At 33.8% G+C, this 20,490-nt stretch overlaps 2 protein-coding genes across 2 annotated transcripts; one reads left to right on the top strand and one right to left on the bottom strand.

Moving 5' to 3' along the window:
• Positions 1-2,355: 2,355 nt before the first annotated feature.
• LOC113868001 (protein DETOXIFICATION 9-like) lies at positions 2,356-5,177 on the bottom strand. Its single transcript, XM_027503549.1, has 7 exons — positions 4,854-5,177; positions 3,761-4,305; positions 3,586-3,672; positions 3,282-3,338; positions 2,970-3,208; positions 2,656-2,861; positions 2,356-2,501 (listed from the first exon to the last, which is right to left on the bottom strand). Exons 1-7 carry the CDS (start codon positions 5,133-5,135, stop codon positions 2,439-2,441), a joined length of 1,479 nt encoding a protein of 492 aa, XP_027359350.1. The 5' UTR covers positions 5,136-5,177; the 3' UTR covers positions 2,356-2,438.
• A 4,419-nt stretch (positions 5,178-9,596) lies between these two features.
• Positions 9,597-18,643, top strand: LOC113867308 (mediator of RNA polymerase II transcription subunit 33B-like). The gene is made up of 10 exons (XM_027502548.1): positions 9,597-10,320; positions 10,396-10,718; positions 10,830-10,921; positions 11,290-11,641; positions 12,744-12,954; positions 14,160-14,274; positions 14,440-14,601; positions 14,892-15,558; positions 16,703-16,909; positions 17,212-18,643. The coding sequence occupies exons 1-10, from the start codon at positions 9,632-9,634 to the stop codon at positions 18,330-18,332; spliced, it is 3,939 nt and encodes a 1,312-aa protein (XP_027358349.1). The 5' UTR covers positions 9,597-9,631; the 3' UTR covers positions 18,333-18,643.
• Positions 18,644-20,490: the final 1,847 nt, after the last annotated feature.

The raw sequence follows: 20,490 nt of genomic DNA, 5'->3' as shown, positions 1-20,490 counted from the left end.
GTTAGAATAAATAAAATTACTTTTTTTTTTATCAAAATAAGAAATACTACGTCAAAAAAGACTTGTTTTTGCAGACATAAATTACAATACTAGAAAAATGTATTTATTATAGTTAATTTTGTTGATGACATTAAATATATTAATATTTATATAATTTTTTCAAATTTACCTTTTAAAATTATTAGAACTTATTATTTTATTTTATACTAATTCTACTAAAACTATTTTTATATATAAAAATAATATAAAAATAAATTTAAAATATTTTATTAAAATAATATCATAACAAGTTTTCTAGAAAAATCATGTTTCAAACTAGAGACAATAATATTTTTATAAAAATTAATTTTAATTGCGCTTTTGGTTTCTATATTTTAATAGATATACAATTTAATTGATTCCATTATTTTTAATTATTTATATTAAATTCTTTAAATGCTTAAATTCGGTTTTTATTCTAAAATTTTTATCAATGGTTAATAAAAATATAACATTTAATTGAATAAAAAATATATGTAAATATTTAAATAAAAACAAAAAACACTTAAAATATAATAAAGTCTTAATTTTAAGATAAAAGATTTAATTTGAATATTTAAAAAATTAAAAAAGATATATATAAGAATTAAAATTAAAAAATCAAAATTATCTGCACGTTAATAAACTTAAAAATTCATAGTTTTGCTCAAACATCGATTTCCTATAATAAAACAAACATTTCTCCTTTCGATAAACTTCAGTTAAAAAGTAGTTTTGGGTGTAGAAAAGTGTGCAAATTTTTGAAAGATAAACGAAGAGACTTGTAGAAGTCAGTTTTGCTACTCTTACTTGCGTGTCCTTATCTCTTCATGGCACAAGAAACCAAAAAATTAACATGAGAACGTCAAAATGATGCACGTGATGAATTTATTAATGCACTATACATGCCCATTTGAAATAGATAAAGTTTTAGGTACTTTTTGAGTAAAAGCAAATTATTATTATTTTGCTAACGTACTATGAAATATATACCAGTATATTTGATTGCATGGTTTATTATTACTTGTCAATTTAAATATGCTACAATTAACCGATGGGAAAACCTTAAGATGATAAACATTCAGTAATTGAACATGAAGGTTTAAAAGAACTCCCTAGTTTGCTTCGAAAACAATCGAGATTTGTGTGGAAGGGAAGCACTTTCATGTTGAATTGAGGGTCAATGGTTCGACCAACTTCTTTTTACGTTCATTGAAAATCTGCCACGTGACAAAAAATGATGCCCATTTATCCTTAGATACGAGGAATTTTGCATGAGGGAGACTTTATCCACTCTTATCTTTTGTTAGGTGGTCCGAGATGTGATCATAGATACTCACGTTTAGACATGTGTGATATCTTCTTAAAAATACATACATATTACTTTTTTCATTAATCGAAACCATAGTATCTCAGGATCATCTAAAATTTTTTCATGATATAAGTGATCTGTATATGATTGAAGTTTTTTTGTGTTTTTATTATACATCAAATTCATTCTGTACATTTACTTTAAGGTTATAAATTATAATTTATAGATTGAAATATAATGTAACGTAAGTTTTAGATTTTCAAATAAGACGCGGGGTGGTCCAAGGCCTCGTGAGCCATGGAATTGTGAAATTCCCTGTTAAGGTTGCTTTTATGCCCTTTTTTAAAAAGTTGCTGATAATTTGGTTATATTGACTAGCTAGCATTCCTCTTTGATTAATATATAAATTTCATTTTGTTGAAAAAATAATGTACTATACATTAACCTTTCTCTTTGTGAGGGATACATATAGTTTGTTGTGCACGGTAGTCTGCTGCTTGCAAGATCATTTAAATCTGATTTAATCTGAGATAAAGGATGCTAAATCAAGTATCAGAAAATAAAAATATTTGGTATAACAAATACATTGCCTTTTTTACCTAAGAAAAACGTTGCCTTGATGACAAGTAATGACACACATGAATTAAAACATTTCATTTGTGCATGATTCAGTTGAGGAAACCATCGTATATACTCGAGTCTAATGAAGTAGTAAAAAGGCAGAAAATTTATTGTAGACTGGGGCTACCTTTTGTCCTATGTGAGGAGAATATTCTGTCCATTTATTAAGTACGAGATATAAAACCTTCATCAAACATCCATGTAACCGAAGCATGTTAAGGATAAAATTGTGGCATCTGTAATCGGCCATAGGCATAATTCTAGTACAAAAATTACATATACACAAAACAAGTTGTCTCTCTATGTTAATGTAATTAAACCTCTTCACTCACCATTCAAAAAGAAAAGAAAAACTAAAACCCACAAAAACATCAGGAAAAGATAATAAAAGGCAAAACACCCCCATAAAGAAACCTGACACACTGTCTATTGTCAGTACATTAATATTTTTTCTTCTAACGTTTTTATTCTTCAGTTTTATTAATCTTCATGCGAATGCATTATGGGTTATAATTGACTTGTCAACTATTCTGTCCCTTGCTTTGGTTGCCTGCAAAACAACAACAAAAAAATCTTTTTGAGCTGGCCATTACGTCCCTTAATTATATCATTCACAACATTCCATTTGCAAACGAGTCTAAAATTAAAAAAAAATAAAAATAGCTGTAATGGAAAAGCATATATACATAAGAAATAAAACAAACCTCTTTCTGCCAATCAGTTAATACTGTTACAATAGCAAGTATAATTACTTGAAGAACAGACCCTGATAAAGTTCCCATCCAAAGCCCCTTGGCTTTTAGTTGCAGATGAAAACCCAATAACAAACCTATAGGAATTCCCACAAGATAATAAGCTCCAAGGTTCACATAAGCCCCTATTTGCTGAAATCCTCCTCCTCTTGCAATCCCTGCAAATAGATAGATAAGATCAAGATTCAAGAATGTTTTTATATTACATATAGTTGCATGCACAGCACAGCACAACACATCACAACAGAAGAAGATTTTGAACTTACCAGAAAGTGCTCCAATTAGACTATCGGCACTAATAGACACACAGAGAAGGGGAGCCATTTGTGCAACATAATCCACAACTTCCTTATCACTGCTATATGCGTATCCTAATATATGTCTGAAACAAATGAAAAAGGTGCTGACAATAACCGCCTCTGCAATCCCAATAATCACAACCACACGAACAGCACCTTGAGCTGTCTTTGGATTCCCTGCTCCTAATTCATTCGAAACTCGAGTGCTGCAAATACCACAACAAATTGCAATCAAGCACAGCACTTGATAGTAGAAAACAACATATTTAGACCACAAACCTTGCAGAAGCTCCAACAGCGTAAGGAATGAAGTAGTGCAGTGTGGTTGTGTTAAGGCTGCAAGGGTATGATACAAGTTAGAAAGATCGTTACTTCATAAATAAATTCTCATTTTAGTCGTTAAATTATAAGCATCGGTCACTCTGATCCTTCCTTAACTTTATAAAATTTTCACTTTACTCTTTAACTAACGTAAGAATTTTATAAAATTAGAGCATTTAAGTGACCATCAAAGCTTACAATCTCAGGGACTAAAAGAAGGGTTTAATCTTTGAAGAATGGATGAGAAATTGATTCCACGCACCAGACAGAAAGAACCGCGGTTTCGAGTTGAGGATTAGGCAAGAGGCCGGCAAGTAAAGTAAGGAGCTCGAAAGACCACCATTCAAAGCTAAAAAAAATTGGAAAATGAAGATATAAAAATGAAAATAAAAAGAGGTATTACGGTGGATGCAAATAAAGTTATATGACATATTTACCAAAACATGAGTCCAGAAGGGATAGCATATTTCAAGAACTCTGGAATGCTAAGTAAAGCATGACTAGAAAAGACAATCTTGGTTTTTTGACAAGCTTGAGAGTACTTGATATAAATTGCAAGAGAAATGACATTGAACCAATACGAAACTCCAATGGCTAATGCGGCTCCAACGTGTCCTAATCCCAACTTAAATACCAGGGCCCAACAAATAGGAATATGCAAACACAGGGCAGTAACTGAGGTGAAAACCATGGGAAAGATCATACTCTGAGTCTGGAAGTAGCGAGTCAAAGATTGGAGAACAGCATAGCCAAATAGCCCCGGAATGAGGTATATGCAGTACTCACGAGCTGCATGAGAAATTCCAGGGTCTTGACTAAACAGTAAGAGTACTTTATCAGTAAATATCCACACCAGAGATATCGGGAGACAAACCAAAATCAGTGTCACAATCGCACACCATGTGTAGTTTCCAAGCTTTCCAAACTCCTCTGCACCATACGTTTGCCCACATAAAGTTTCCAATGCACCCGCCATTCCCAACTGCAATAAGTCGATAACAAATATAATAATCATTTAAGGCTAGACCAGAACGTTAATTGTTATGCAAACTCTCAACTTACAACTCTTTGTGCAGATCCAGTCTATAAAAGAAGGGTTTTCAAATCACTGCGCACTTTTATAACACACATGACCAATAGGATGCTATTTAGCTAACTTAGCATTTTAATCTGCTTAGGATTAGTTTGTGAATTGATTAGGTCTGCCTATAAAATAAAACCAAGTAAATCAATAGAGAGTCAAACTAAATATTTGCCCATTAAACTTTTCACATGTGATCCGGCTAATAGGAAGTTAATAGTAGCTGGATCAAGTGGCCTCACCCAAGAATCAGAAAATAGATTTCCATAAAAAAAATAAAATATAGATATGGATGCCTAGTTTGGTCATACAAGAGGTGAATCCAAGTCCAACCACAACCACCCACACAAACATATGGTACTATTTAGCAGAAAGGCTTAATGACACTTTTTAAAATGAAAAAGTGAGATGCATTGAATGAGAGGAAAATAAGAAAGAGAAGAGCTTACAAGGACACTGAAGCCAGTCACTTCAGCAAAAGAGGTAGCAATGGCAACCCCAGAGAAGGAGACAAGGATCCCAAGATGTCCCACCATCATAAGAGACACCACTTGAAGAAGGTACTGTGACACCGTAACAGCCACCATTGGAGCTGCCATGGAACTTACCTTCTTAAGCTCTTGGCAGAACGTACTATCATTTGATGCCACCGCAACTCCATTATTCTCTTCTTCACTCTTTCTCAGCAGTGGTGCTGCCACCTCCTTACTCATCTCTCTACCACTTTCCATACTCAACACGGTTCATTCAACGGATGCAAAGAGAGAGATATATAGAACAAGAAAATGGTTCTTTCTTGGCTTCTTCCTCTTTTACCATACACACCAGTGGTTTTTCTTTTTGGTAAACTAAGGTACGACACTGCATACTATAAATAAACAAATCACACATAGTATATGAAAGAGAAATTATAAGGCAATGTTTTAACTTTAAATATACTTTATATTTCTTGAAAGATCTATTTGGTGTTTCATAAGGTTACAGACATGAGTCGGAAATCGTAATAAAATAATGTAATGCATAAAGAAAGGACGCAAAAAATAAACGCATTATATACCTTTTTCGTAAGATCACAGTCGATGACGGCCAGCTACCGTAAACGTCCCACCGCGGGCATAGTCAACTTTTTTCATTTTTTAAATTTAAATTATCTTATTTATCTTATATAATAGAAAATTTTATTTAAGATATATTAATAGGATTTCTTATGTAAAAAATTATATATTTTTTAATATAACATTAACTTTATCAGTTCACTTCAAATAGAATTATTTATCTTATAAACTAACTCATACACGCTCTTTTTAATAAATATTAAAGATACTTCAATGTGGATTTAGTGTTTGTATTAATAAAGTAACAATAAGACTAGATAATATTATCTTTTTACATGACATGGTTGTATAAGACTCAGATACGGTTAATACACAGCTAAAGTGTGAGAGCAATGGTATACCAATAACCTAAAGATGTTAAAAAGAAGTATTAGACCTTCACTTGTATTTTCTATGTAACAATAAGTCAATATTAAATAAATATATACGTGTATAACTTTAAAAGGATGGAATTTTTTACCATTGAAATTATTTTTGAAGTAAAAAATAAGAGTATATTTACTTTTTAATCTACCTCATTAAAATTATAGAAGTAGAAAGTTGGCAAAACACCGTTTGAATGTAATAAAAATTTGAGAAATTTGTGAGAGATTAACCAAGTTGTTAAGAAATAAACGTAATGATGTCTTGTGATGGTTGAAAGAAGGGAAAAAGATGTCATTAAAAAATATACATAGAAGAATAAATAAAGATGTAGTATTATTATTTAAAAATTTCAAAAGTTAAGAGTAAAAATAGGTTACTTTTAAAAAATTTTAAAACAATGTCACTTTGTATTTAAAATAAATTATAACATATTACTTAATATTATTTTATTAATTAATTTTAAATTTTTTAAACTATAATAATTAAATTATTGACAGTTGTTAATTTTAAAATTATTATTTAAAATTTTAAATTTAAAGATTAATTTTAATAACATTATATATTTTAAGAATTAAAGTAAATGTTTACTCATAAAATTATGATATATTTTAAAATAAATTATGAATTATATACATTTATTTATTTATTTTAATAATAAATTATTTTAAATATATTATAATTTAAACTATTTAGTTTTGAAAATAAAATTTATTTTTATTAAAGGCATATTTTTTATTGAAAAAAATTATATGTTTTTTTAATACTCTGAAGGCATTATTATTTTCTCGATTTCTTCTCTTTATCAGTTACAAATAAAATAAGAAATTAAAAAACTTCAGATCAATTTTTTCATTTTACTTTTTTTTCACAAAATTTATCTTTTATTTTATTAAGAATAATGCTATTCTCATTTAAAATTTTCACTAACATTTTTTTTCTATTTCTTTTTATCAAATTAAACGTTTTATTGCACATGCTAATTTCTTCTCTCTTCCTATGTCTCTTCTTATTATATAAAATATTGTGAAATTTTGAATAAAAAATAACATTACTTTTTTATTAGAACTAAAAAAGAGGAATGATCTCGTGCAGTACTTAACGTTTTTTGTTTGTTTGTTTGAAAGGTATGTGGTACTTTCTGCATACCATTTGCTGTTCAACATATTTATTGATTTTTAGGGAAAATCTATGCAGAGAAAGCAATTAAGTAGTTAACTCGTGGAGAACGTTAGGTTGATATTATATTAAAACAAAAATGTAGTTAACCTGTAGCCCATAAAATACCACAATAAAGCATACAAGAATGTTAGAAAAAACATATTTAAAACAAAAAGAGGATCATCTACTTTTCTGATCAGTTGTCTGAATGTTAAGTTAATATCTTAATTTCTTTAGACTTTATCTGAAACTTTGAAAGAAAAATATATTTGAGAAAGAAAGGAAAAATAAAAAAAATAAAATAATTCAATTTGAGTTAATTTGATTGAATTTCTGAAAATTTCAGAGGATATATATATAAAAAATTCTTAAATGAAAGTTATCATTAAATATTTTTTTTTTCCTAAATTTAACTTTTAAACAAAGCCTTATGTTTCATTGGTAGGAAACTGATAATTTTCATAAAGCAGCATGGTCATTTCAGTATAGCTTTATCCTGTTTGACTTGTTGAACAAAATTGACCAATCTAAACTTGACAAGGATCGCACACAAGAGTTGGTAATCAAGATATTCACTTCTCAACGCACCCTTTATTTTGAACAAGGAAAAGGACATTACCTGGCTAATCCGAAAACCAGATAAGATGTGACTATGACTAATTTCAAGAGTGATAGAAGAAATTTGGATATAACCACATGTGGATTTGAGGTCCTTATAAACGAACTACAACTCAAAAAGCATCTTAAATTTGGGAAAAGGGGATCATTGTTATGTTGTGTGAGATCAAAACAAGATTATAAAAGGGTTAGTGGCTAAATATAGGTTATGGATAGCAAACTTTCACCAAGAATGTTTCTTAAATTCAACATAAAAGGGTCGATAAGATGCCTAAAAAGTAACTATTTCATGAATTTGTATTTTTACGTTTTTTTAATGGATAATTCTCCAACTGGCATTCTTATTTCAAAGTGCTGTAAGATAGCTCTTTGAATTATAGTGCTCCCCAGTTTTAAAAATAAAAATGATAATAATTGTGCTCCCCAATGCACGTGAGAAGCAATTGTTAATTAGCTGTTATATTTTTTAAGGCATTTTTTATTCACACACTGACAAGCAAGAGCAAGAGCACTATATCAAAAGGTTACTACTTAGAATTTGGAAGATGCATGAACCTGAAGATTACTAGCACCAAAATCTAAAAATAATTAATTAAAAGGACCATATATAAAATAAAATAAAATAAAATCAGCCCATAAACACCTCTACCAAACAAACTCAAATACAGAGAAGCTAAAACAAAGGAACCTTGAAGCGATGTATTGCAATGCCCCTGTTGGCTTATAACAAGCAAATATTAAATTAGCTAATTAATTTCTTTTATACTTTAGAAGTATTATTAAATTTAAATAAATATACCATTCTATTAAATAAAAATAAATTATAAAAAATTAAAAATAAGATTGAATTAAAAAATATTTTTGAAAAAAATATATAAGATAATAAAAAATAACTCTTAAAAATAATCTCAATTAAATATAAAAACTTACATTTAATATTTAGTGATAAATTATCCTTACTTGAATATTCTTACAACGCAAGTTTCAGAAAGGAGCATGCTTGTATACAAGAAAGCTAACCCAGTTAAGGTTGAATGGTTGATTTGGTGGTTGATATATTTTGTTTTGGCGTTTTTGGCCGTTTGTCAATTCAGGTGAAAAATATGGCGAGCCTATGTTGAAGCCCGATTCGGGAATCAAACAGGCCCAGGCCCTAAATTGATTCTTTATTTGTCCATTTGTGTTTATCTCTAGTTGGCTTCTGCGGTCGCCACCGGCCCACCGTAATTGACCAAAAAAATGGTGGAAACTGAAACCAAAAGTGTTTGACTCTGGTCAATACCCCCTCAAATCTTTCGTATAAACATGTAGTTTGGAAGAATTCACGCGAACAACAGTAATGGCAATAAGCAATTAGTTTGATTTTATGAATGCTCAAAACATATACTTAGTGAATCAAATTATTTGGAATAATTTTTGTCAAAAATTATTTGGCATTGAAAAGGAAGAGATTCATGAATATTAGGCAAAAGGAGACGAAACCACCCTGTGCTACTGCACTCCCTCCCTCCCCAGGCAGAAACAACTTGCCTCTTAAGTTGACATTGAATGTTACTGTTCTCCTCTACTGTTTTTTATTAATGATTTTTAATACATTGAATATATTTATTTTTATTTAATAGTAAAACTTGCAAGAAAGCACGACATTATTCTTAGTTTAATGTTGGGTGTCATTGTTACTGGTCAGACAAGAAACAAGACAAGGTCTTTATTAAATGGTTTGATTGAGTCCTTAGAAATGGCGAGACACATGGCTTTGCAACAGTAATAGATGATTTAATATATTTAATGTAGTTAATTAATTGAAAAGTCTACAGGCAGAGCCCCTAGTTGGTCGTATCTGAGGGGGGGTATAATAGAAAGTTAACGAATGGAAATTTAATGGAGAATTGAAAGACGCAGTTGAAAAGAGAGTGAGGGAGGCCTCCGAAACGGACTTTTGAAAAATTGAAAGAGAGAAAGGAAAAGGAATGGGAGAGAAAGAGAGTGTGGTGTGGGAGGGAGTGATGGAAGTGACCAAGTGGGCGCAGAAGAAGAACACAGACCCTCTGCTGTGGTCCATTCAGGTCACTTCAACCCTCAACTCCGCCGGGATCTCTCTGCCTTCCATACACCTCGCACACCGTCTTGTTTCTCACGTGTGTTGGGACAATCACGTGCCTATCACCTGGAAATTCCTCGAGAAAGCCATGGCCGTTAGAATCGTCCCTCCTTTCCTCGTCCTCGCTCTTCTCTCCAACCGCGTTCTCCCCCGCCGCCACCTCCACCCCGCCGCCTACAGCCTCTACATCGACCTCCTCAACCGCCATGCCTTCTCTCTCTCCTCTCTCATCCATTCTCCCAATTATCACAAGGTCATGCTCTCTCTTCACCACGTTCTTCCTTTTTCTCAACTCTACGATTCCCATCCCGGTGTCGTTCTCGTCCACTTCGTCTTCACTGTTGTCTCCCAGTTACTCGAAGCTTCCTTGGACGACGAAGGATTGCTCGGACATAAACCTACCACGTTCTCCCATCCTGATTTGCCCCTTGATCCTTCTAACTCCAACTTCAACGACGCTTTGCACACCAAGAACTCCGCCATGGCTATTCAGACTATTGCTCGCTTTCTTCAAGACAAAGTCACTTCCAGGATTCTCTCCTTGCTTCATCGAAACATGTAACCGTCTAGCTTTTTAGGATCTTCATTTTATTTCATTTCCGTTTCATTTCCATTTCATTTCCTTTCATGTAGGCCTGCGCATTGGGCACCTTTCGTTCACCAACTGCAGCGACTTGCGGCCAACTCTTTGGTGTTGAGGAGCTTGAAACACGTTACTCCAGAGTCACTTTTTCCTTTCGATTTCAATTCTAATGAGCTTAAGCTTTTCTCTAATGAATCCAAAACGACGCCTAAGCTTGAACTCAGTGCCATCATGGCTGCCTCTCCGTTATCTTGCGCCGTTCAGTCTCGTCACGATAGTTGGTCTTCTCTTTGGCTCCCTATTGATCTTATCCTCGAGGATGCAATGGATGGCCATCACGTCGCAGAAAATAGTGCTGTTGAAGTTCTTACCGGTGTGTTAAAATTTCAGTATATTAGCTCCTACTTTAGGTGAATTGCTTAGTTAGCTTAAGTTCTGTAAGTGAATTGGTTTGTTAGTTAAAGTGATTGTTGGCTTATTGCAGGGCTGGTGAAAGCTTTACACGCAGTGAATGGTACTGCATGGCACAATGCCTTTCTAGGTTTATGGATTGCAGCACTACGACTAGTTCAAAGGGTAAGAGTAAGACCGATCCAAGGGAGGTTGGTTAACTAGAATTTGCTGTAGGTGATGATTTCTTTTCTTGTGGTCAAAGGGAATTCCTGAGAGCAAATGCAGATCAGTGATTTCCTATTCCTATTTTCTGTTTGAGAAACTACTTGATGAACTTGGGCATGTGTAATATGTAGTCCTACGATATGATAAATTCAGTCATAAAAAAAAAGAAAAGAAAAGATACTGCAGCATGTCCATTCTGTTTTGCTTTTGTTGGATGATTTACATTCAACTGATTTACTGGTTCTTGACTAAATCTAGTCATCTAGCATGTTCTTGTACTCTATTCACTTGTTTTGGGACTTACAGTTTTCCCATCTACTTTTTAGGAGAGGGATCCAAGTGAGGGTCCTGTACCTCGCCTTGATACCTGCTTGTGTATGTTATTGTGCATTGCAACCCTTGTAGTTGCTAATATTATTGAAGAAGAGGAAGGGGAACTTATGGAAGAAGCTGAACGTAGCCCTACAAATCAAAGGAAGGACAAACAGGCTTTGGGAGAGTGTCGTGGGGAATTGGCTACCAGCTTAAAGCTATTGGGCGATTATGAGGACTTACTCAATCCACCTCAATCTGTTACTTGGGTAGCCAATCAGGCTGCTGCCAAGGCTATTCTGTTCATATCAGGACACAATGGATACTTGGAATCTATGAATGTCAATGACTTGCCCACTACCTGTTGTAAGTAATTGCTTTTATAATGAGTATGTAAGAGGGTTTTGCTACAGAAGCAACTCATGTAAATAATTGCACATTTGACATGTATCCTTTTTCTTGCGGTATATGCAGACATGGGGCAGAGTTAGGATCAAATAGTTGGAGTTCCTAAAAAAATAAGTGGAGGGTTAACTTTTAAGAATAATTATAGACAATTTGTGTTCAATTGTATCTGTTGACATTAATGTATGTAAATAAGGTAACTATGTAAATAGGATAATTATGTAATTACCATAGTTTTAGATAACTGACAATTATGTAATTATTATGCATCATTATAAATAGATAGCTCCACTACGTATTTAAAGATGGTTCATTCTATGTCTTCTTGTTTTTCTCTTTCTCGACATGATATCTAGAGCCAAACAAGAAGACAATCTTAATCCATACATTTTCGGTGGGCCTACGGTCCATTGGTATTTGTATTTTTTTCTCTTAAGAAACCATTTTGTCCGTGGTTTCTGATCTGTTTCTGGTGTCTTCTCTCCTTGACAGGCACTGTTCACCGCTGGCAACCACCCTCTTTGGTGAATTTTCCAATCACTGACCCCCAGATACATGGTTACTTTTCTCATTTGATTTTTCTTCCCTCTTGTTTGGCTTTTTCAACCCTCCCAAGGCTGAATCTACCATCTTTACCAACCACATCACTGCTCCTCTCTCTGCTGAGTAGTTAGACTTAGATGGTAAAAATTATACCAATTGAACTTGCCCACTAACTGTTGTATGTAATTGCTTTTATAATATGAATCTGTAAAAGGGTTTGGCTACAGAAGGAACTCATCTAAATATTTGCACATTTGAGATGTATCCTTTTTCTTGCAGTGCATGCAGACATGAGCAGAGTTAAGATCAAATAGTTGGAGGCCCTAAAATAAAAATAAATGGAGGGTTTTGACTTTTTAAATTTTAAGAATAAATATAGAGAAATTGTGTTCATTTGTATTTTTATACATTTTCCCTCAGATGTGGTGCTCTTGTAAGTGTCATTTCATGTTTGTCTTGTGCCCCCCATTATACCTCTTTGGTGTGTGAGTGACAGTTCATATTTTGGGTTTTCTTGCAGCTGGTAACTTAAGACATCTGATCATTGAGGCTTGTATTGCGAGACATCTGCTTGATACCTCAGCTTATTTCTGGCCTGGTTATGTGAGCGGACCTTGCAATCAGCTACCTCATAGTATTCCTAACCATTTGCCTAGCTGGTCATCATTTATGAAGGGATCGCCACTGACTCCTCCATTGGTTAATGTCTTGGTCGCAACTCCTGCTTCTAGGTATGCTGCTACCTCATATCATTTCTGCCCTCATATATTACATGAGGTCTGTGAGAGTTGCTCTTTCCAACTTGGCAAAGTGGCAATGACAGGCTTAAAATATTATCTTCTCTAGTTTTCTGTTTACCTTTCTGTTTCATCTTCATTTTTCATTCCAGCTCCTTCCTCTTGGTTGTGTTGATTATGGTAGAGGTCCTAAGATCTATTCATGGTAAAAACACCCTGAATTATCACTTTGCCCACACCCTCTCTCCCCCTCCCCACCCAAAAAGCAAAGAACTTCCTCACCCTTTGTTAGAAACCTGTATTAGAAAATAAAGAAAAGAAAAAAACAATTGTATTTCTTGATTGCAAAAGAACAGAACAAAGGAGATACAGAATGAACAGAACAGTTGAGAACTTGCTCAATTCCCATTTGATAACAATACAGAATGAATACCCTTCCTTTTCATCATCCTATTTATTTATTTATCACACTTTCCCCCTATAACTTACTACTTAACTGGTATTCTAACTTCCCCTTCTATTTTATCTTGACACCCTCAGTTCACTTTCTATATGAATGTTATTTGGGTAAGGTTTTTTCCCTTGTTTTACTAGTGGGGTTATGCCCATGTACTTTTTTTTATTTTATCAAAAAGGGGATTCTTTGTCGCAAAGAGAGGAATTGGAGAACTCTTTCGAGCTGATGCTTGTATGGTATCCCGTTTCTTTTTAGTTGTTGTGAGGAGGTCCTGATCCTGCTGTTTCTGTGTTTCTCCTCTCTTAATAGTTTTGATAAGAAATTTGAATCTTTAAAATATGTAATGATATCTAAAAAATGATGAGAAAATATGTTATTTAAAATACATTATAGAATTAATATTGAAACATGCCATAATAGTCTATGAGCTTTATTACTACTATGTATCTTGGGTAAAGGGACTTATTTCATCTGGAAAAGAAAATAGAAGTACTTGTTTCTAAGGAAAAGTAGAAATGGATACATAGATATTAAATAGACGTGCACACACTCATAGGATGCATGTTTTCATTGAGATGTATATGTTTGAAAGTGATAGCTGTCTAATTGGCTGTAGTATTGCCTTATACCTGGGCCTCAGTTACACCTTTCTATTTTCTGAAGCCTGGTATATAAGATGCTCTATTTTGTATATGTACTAGTGGTAATGCAACTGAATTTAAGCTTGTGGATTTAATGGAAGCTTAGCAGAGATTGAGAAAATATTTGAATTTGCAATCAATGGCTCGGATGAAGAAAAGATATCTGCTGCTACCATTCTTTGTGGAGCATCTTTAGTACGTGGTTGGAATGTGCAGGTGATCCTAACACTGCTTTTATTTGGCTTTCTCATAATTAGAAAATCATACTAGACTAAGTTTCTTTTGCTTTGTTCTTTATTTAATTTGTTTTGTTTGCTTCCCCTTCTTTTTCCCTTTTCTGATTTTCACTTACATGATTATAATGATTATTTTTGTTTGCAGGAACACGTTACTTTTTTCATCATAAAGATGCTTTCCCCTCCAGTTCCTCCTAAATATTCTGGGACTGAAAGCTATTTGATTAGCCATGCTCCATTTTTGAATGCCCTTCTGGTTGGAATTTCACCCGTTGACAGCGTTCAGATATTCTCCCTACATGGTGCGGTATGTCACTATGTCCTTATTTAATTATCTATGTATTCTGGCTTGTACGTGTATTGATGTACTGATGTACTGATGTACATGGCAAATGGTCTACAATCTTTTTTTCTCAAAAGAAAAAGGAAAACTGAAATCAAGAGGACATTTTTATAAACACTCCCTTCCCCAATACACACACAGACAAGAAAAGTTTGGATCTTCAGTTCACTTTTGAGGTATTATTAAAGTGGGGAGTAGACGATGATTGCTCCATTTAGCTTGTTGCCTGATTCTATGCAGTCATTTTACTTCAGGTTCCACTACTTGCAGCTGCGCTAATGCCAATATGTGAGGCTTTTGGATCATGTGTTCCTAATGTCTCATGGACTGCTGCAAATGGTGAAAAGCTCACATGTCATGCAGTGTTCTCGAATGCATTTATTCTCCTGCTGAGATTATGGCGTTTTAATCATCCACCTGTTGAACATGTGATGGGGGGTGCAGCTACTCCAGCATTAAGATCACAATTAGGTCCTGAGTACCTTCTATTGGTTCGAAATTGTATGTTAGCATCCTTTGGGAAATTACCAAGAGATCGAGTAAGAAGCAGAAGGTTTTCAAAGATGATAAGTTTTTCTTTGGAGCCCTTGTTTATGGAATCCTTTCCAAAACTAAATATTTGGTATCGGCAACATCGAGAATGTATGGCATCCACCCGCTATGCTCTTGCACCGGGAGGGCCAGTTCCTCAGATTGTTGAAGCACTACTAAGCATGATGTCCAGGAAAATAAATCGAAGTGCTCAGTCATTGACACCTACAACATCAGGAAGCAGCAATTCTTCTGGTTCGTCTATGGATGATGTTTTGGTGAAACTCAAAGTGCCTGCATGGGATATTCTTGAAGCAGCTCCATTTGTTCTTGATGCTGCCCTTACTGCCTGTGCCCATGGAAGACTCTCTCCCCGTGAATTGGCTACAGGTTTGCCCAGTTTACTCATGCATATATCATGCCTTTTTTAATTTGCTTTTATCATTATGCATAATTGAGAACTATTTCAGGATTATAGTGAGGCTTTCATGCTTTAAAATGTGAGAATGTCAGAACTGTGGAATAATAAAAGTTGAAAGAAGATTGAACATGTAATTCTTGGTTATGGGGTGAAGGGATAGAAATCCATGGAACAGACACAAGAGAAAGGGTACTGGATGGCATGACCTAGGCAATATAACATCATCATCATAATAATAATAATAATAATAATAATAATGACAGTGATGATGATGCGGATATAACTATACTAAAGTGCTTTTTATGTGCAGCTAAAAATGATAATTGTTAAGTGATGCCTCCAAAGTGTAGTATTGGAATATGGAATTTACTGTTTTTCCTCTTGGGACCATACAAATGTTTGTGTTAGACATGCAATATTTTCATGTGGAGTGTCTCTTTTTTGGTGCTGTATTACTTACAGTTATAAGAGTAAGAAAAATGAGTGCTGGGTTCTTTGGTTCATAATTCAACTCAAATAAATCTCCAGAAGTTACTTAGGCTTAGGATTTGTGCTTGGATGTGGTTTTCAGCTCCTCTCCTACTCTTCCTACTTCAATTATCTGTAACTACAAAATGACAGTAAAAACTGTAGAAATCTGGTCCTGCATCAGACAGCATAAAACAATGACATGCTTTTAACTGTTTTCAAGTTTCCATGAACTTAGATCCCACTTCAGATGGCTTTGTGCTCACTTGTCTTGAGGATGTATACTCCAACTGTGTATGTGTTTGGAGTCCACACCAGTTGTTTGACCAAATCATTAATTATATGGAAGTTTCAACTAAGCTAAAAACCATAAAATTACCAAACAACTTTAGTTGTACTTAAGGTATTATTTTTTTAATCTTCAACTTCAGATTAGCTTTTAAGATATAAAATAAGTTGGGCCAAATGTTACATAAGCCCATGCTTCTTTCAGTTGGCATAGACTAACTAATTTGATTAAATGTATGCTTATATAGAATTTGTAAATTTGGGATAGCAATAAACTGGGTTGCCAATGTTTTATCTTTTATGCTTTTTTTAGGCTCTTTGCTTAGTAAGTTTCATGTCCCTTGATTTTTGTCTTAGGTCTCAAAGATCTTGCTGATTTTCTTCCGGCATCTTTGGGTACAATTGTAAGCTACTTATCGGCTGAAGTAACACGTGGCATATGGAAGCCAGCTTTTATGAATGGATCTGATTGGCCTAGCCCTGCTGCAAATTTATCCATTGTCGAGCAACAAATCAAGAAAATTCTAGCAGCCACTGGCGTTGATGTCCCAAGCCTTGCTATAGGTTTGTAAGTTTACTTTTCTTTTTTGTGGAAATATTAATTGAATAGAAATCCTGAAACATTTGTCATTTTGTTTCATTCAGGCCAACTAACTTGTCGTGTGCATATTCATATTTCTTTTCGTAAGTAATTTGTGGGTGATGAATAAATTTTCAGTTGGCACCAGATATATGATTGATATAGAAATATCAACTCTCCGTCTTTTGAGTTTTTGGCAGACTATGTTTTCATTTTCTATTTATGTGGATATAAGGTTTATATTAAATTAATCCATTGACACTGCATTTTGAACTGCTGCAAGCAGATGGGAATGCTCCCGCTACACTTCCTTTACCATTGGCGGCTTTTCTTAGTCTCACAATAACATATAAACTGGATAAATCTTATGAGCGCTTCCTTGTTTTGGTTGGCCCATCTTTGATCGCCCTTGCTTCTGGTTGCCCCTGGCCGTGCATGCCTATTGTGGGTTCTTTGTGGGCTCAGAAGGTGAAGCGTTGGAGTGACTTTTTTGTATTCTCTGCTTCTGGAACTGTCTTCCACCATAGCAGGGATGCTGTAGTTCAGCTCTTAAAAAGTTGCTTCACCTCCACCCTTGGGCTTGGCTCTGCCTGTATTTATAACAATGGTGGTGTTGGCGCCCTCCTTGGTCATGGCTTTGGTTCTCACTGCTGTGGAGGGATTACTCCAGTTGCTCCTGGTATTCTCTACTTAAGAGTTTACAGGTCAATTAGAGATGTCATGTTCTTGACAGAAGAAATTGTCTCTCTTTTAATGCTTTCAGTTAGAGATATTGCGAATGGTGGGTTGCCCAAAGGTGAAATGGAGAAGCTAAAGAAGACCAAGTATGGGATGAGATATGGACAGGTTTCTCTTGCTGCATCTATGACACGTGTTAAGCATGCTGCTATTCTTGGGGCATCGTTTCTTTGGATATCTGGTGGATCGGGTTTGGTTCAATCTCTGATTACTGAAACTTTACCTTCCTGGTTTTTGTCAGCCCAAGGATTAGAACAGGAAGTTGGAGAATCTGGGGTTGTGGTTGCTATGCTGAGGGGTTATGCACTCGCATGTTTTGCTGTGCTTAGTGGGACATTTGCTTGGGGTATTGACTCTTCGTCACCAGCATCAAAACGTCGACCAAAGGTTCTTGGAATTCATTTAGAATTTCTTGCAAATGCCCTAGATGGGAAAATATCACTTCGCTGTGATTGTGCAACTTGGTGCGCATATGTGTCCGGGGTTATGAGCTTGATGGTGAGCTGCACACCACTGTGGATCCAGGAGCTTGATGTGGGTATGTTGAAGAGAGTGAGCAATGGATTGCGACAGTTGAATGAAGAAGACTTGGCTCTGCGCCTATTAGAAATTAGAGGGACAAGTGTCATGGGTGAGGTAGCTGAAATGATAAGCCAAAGTAGATTTTAACCGGCCAGCATGGTGCATATGTGCTTATACGACGACCCCTTTTTTTCTTTTTTGCAGTTAGGGATTTTGATATTCATTTCAGGAGGAAACATGGCATTTGATTACTACCTGTTGCCATTTCTGTACATAGCAATGTAAATTTCATAAATTTATATTTGGACCTGACAAAACCAATTATTTTTCAGCTCATAGTGTAAACATTTAATCATTAGAAGTGTTACAGTAGATATCATGGTCATGCGTTCTTGTAGCATTATCAGATTTCATTGTCGGTCGTACGAGGAAATTTTCTGGGAAATATTTTTGTTCGTCAGAAACATCTTTAACTCTTCTTGACCGCTGAGCACTTGGTCATACATTTTCAAATACTACTAGCAAGTTTTCAGGTATTTACTAATACCATCGTTATTAAACAATGATATAAAATGTTATAAAGAATTATATATATATATTCAAGTTAAATGATTTTTTATCATTGGCACAGGATCGTACACGTGTCAAATTTAAATCTAATTATTGTAGCGCAAGCAACCAGGATCATTCTCCAAAGGATCACAAAGACGAATTAGTCTATTTGGAGAGTACATAAGACGGGGAGTGATATAGAATCAATAAAACAAAATCAAAATTGAGAGGATTAAATCAATTAAAAAAACACCTAATTCAAGAATTAAGAAAAAATAAGCAAACATTCAATCACGGAATCTCAAAATATATATTATTCAAATTCGGTGGTTAAAGACTAGATTCAACTGAGACATCAAATTAAATCAAGCGATCACACGAAAATATTCATGCGTTTGATTAACACAAATTCAATTAAACTTAGAAACCTCTAAAAATCTAATTGAACGTGTTAACTTTCTGAACCACTTAATTAACCTTAATTTTTAAAAATAAATTCATGCACTTCAACCAAAACAAAACAATGAATTGAATTGCCTCTCAAAAATAAATCGAACGAAAACCTTCAGTTCATGATATTAATCAGAACAGAGAGAAACACAAAATCAAGAAACTTGAATTCAAATATAAAATCTACAAACTGATTCTCATGAATGTTGCATTCTGTTGATCTTTGAACTAGATAAACGAAATTACTCCTCCATGGATGGAAGCTCACGAAAAGAAAATCTCTATTAAAAAAAAAAGAGTCCCCAAGTAAAAAAAAATGCATCTAAAAAAAGAAACTTCCTAATCTTTTATTCAAATCTGACTTTTCAAATCTCCAACAACAAACCGTAATTTCCTCCTTCAAATTCGCCTAGGAAGCGTGTCTGTTATGATTTGTAATTGATATGTTATTCAAGCCACGGATGTTAGCTTTCAAATGCCACTGGAATGAGTCGAATCAGACATCTGTGGGCCGAGATATGACCCAAACACTGCACTAAGGTCAAGAATCCACGAATTGCGTCTTCCAGCCCAATTTTGGTCCAATTCTGTTTTTAGATGCTATGATTCAGCCTTTAAATCTCCATGAGTGTTGTAGGCCCATTTCTTAGCTTTCAAATGCAATTGGAATCACTCAAATCTGATAGTTATAGCCCGAGATATTACCTACACAATAATCAAAGGTCAAAAGGCTTTAAAATTCAAAAATTAACAAAGTTTAATAATTAAGCCTAATTAAGCCCAATAATATAAAACTCAGCCAAAATAATATAATTAAGCATAATTCACAACTAATTAGGCTTATTACAAAGCTATCACAAGTGTATAAAAATTTATTGATCAATTTACAAGAATAAATAGAAAAAATTAGTCTTAAAATTGAAATAAATTAGTATCAGAGGGGGAATTTTATTTTCTGCTCACAGTGCTCCTATCTTGTTCAAACAAGATTGTTCAATAAATGATACTTATGATTTAGAAAAAGAATTGAAATAAATCATTAAAAATTATGTGAACTAAGTACAAATTAAAATCGTATGTTATATTTCAAGTTTGTAAGTTTAAAATTCATATATATATATATATAATACACCAACAATTAAATAATTTGAGATTGACTAAATTTATGACAGATTTTGAGAAAATAAAAATACAAAATTTGATATGCAAAAAATTAAATAATACATTGACAATTAATCCAAATATTAATATAAAAATATAATAACAAAAATTTATTATTTTAATATGCAACACATGTTAATTT

Source organism: Abrus precatorius, unplaced genomic scaffold, assembly GCF_003935025.1.
Source record: "Abrus precatorius isolate BTA unplaced genomic scaffold, Abrus_2018 Scaffold5, whole genome shotgun sequence".
NCBI classification, from domain to species: Eukaryota; Viridiplantae; Streptophyta; class Magnoliopsida; order Fabales; family Fabaceae; genus Abrus; species Abrus precatorius.
The sequence above is the reverse complement of the archived record's forward strand: the minus strand, read 5'-3'. Positions and strand labels throughout refer to the sequence as shown.

Bases quoted from the DNA above. Each gene is read 5' to 3' on its own strand.
- LOC113868001 (XM_027503549.1), bottom strand. From the start codon at position 5,135: ATGGAAAGTGGTAGAGAGATGAGTAAGGAGGTGGCAGCACCACTGCTG. The intron at 3,209-3,281 runs GTTTGTGGTCTA...TGGTATTTGCAG, and splicing joins GCTGTTGGAGCTTCTGCAAG to CACTCGAGTTTCGAATGAAT. The intron at 2,862-2,969 runs GTAAGTTCAAAA...ATCTATTTGCAG, and splicing joins TCTAATTGGAGCACTTTCTG to GGATTGCAAGAGGAGGAGGA.
- LOC113867308 (XM_027502548.1), top strand. From the start codon at position 9,632: ATGGGAGAGAAAGAGAGTGTGGTGTGGGAGGGAGTGATGGAAGTGACC. The intron at 10,719-10,829 runs GTGTGTTAAAAT...GGCTTATTGCAG, and splicing joins TGCTGTTGAAGTTCTTACCG to GGCTGGTGAAAGCTTTACAC. The intron at 12,955-14,159 runs GTATGCTGCTAC...ATTTAATGGAAG, and splicing joins GTCGCAACTCCTGCTTCTAG to CTTAGCAGAGATTGAGAAAA.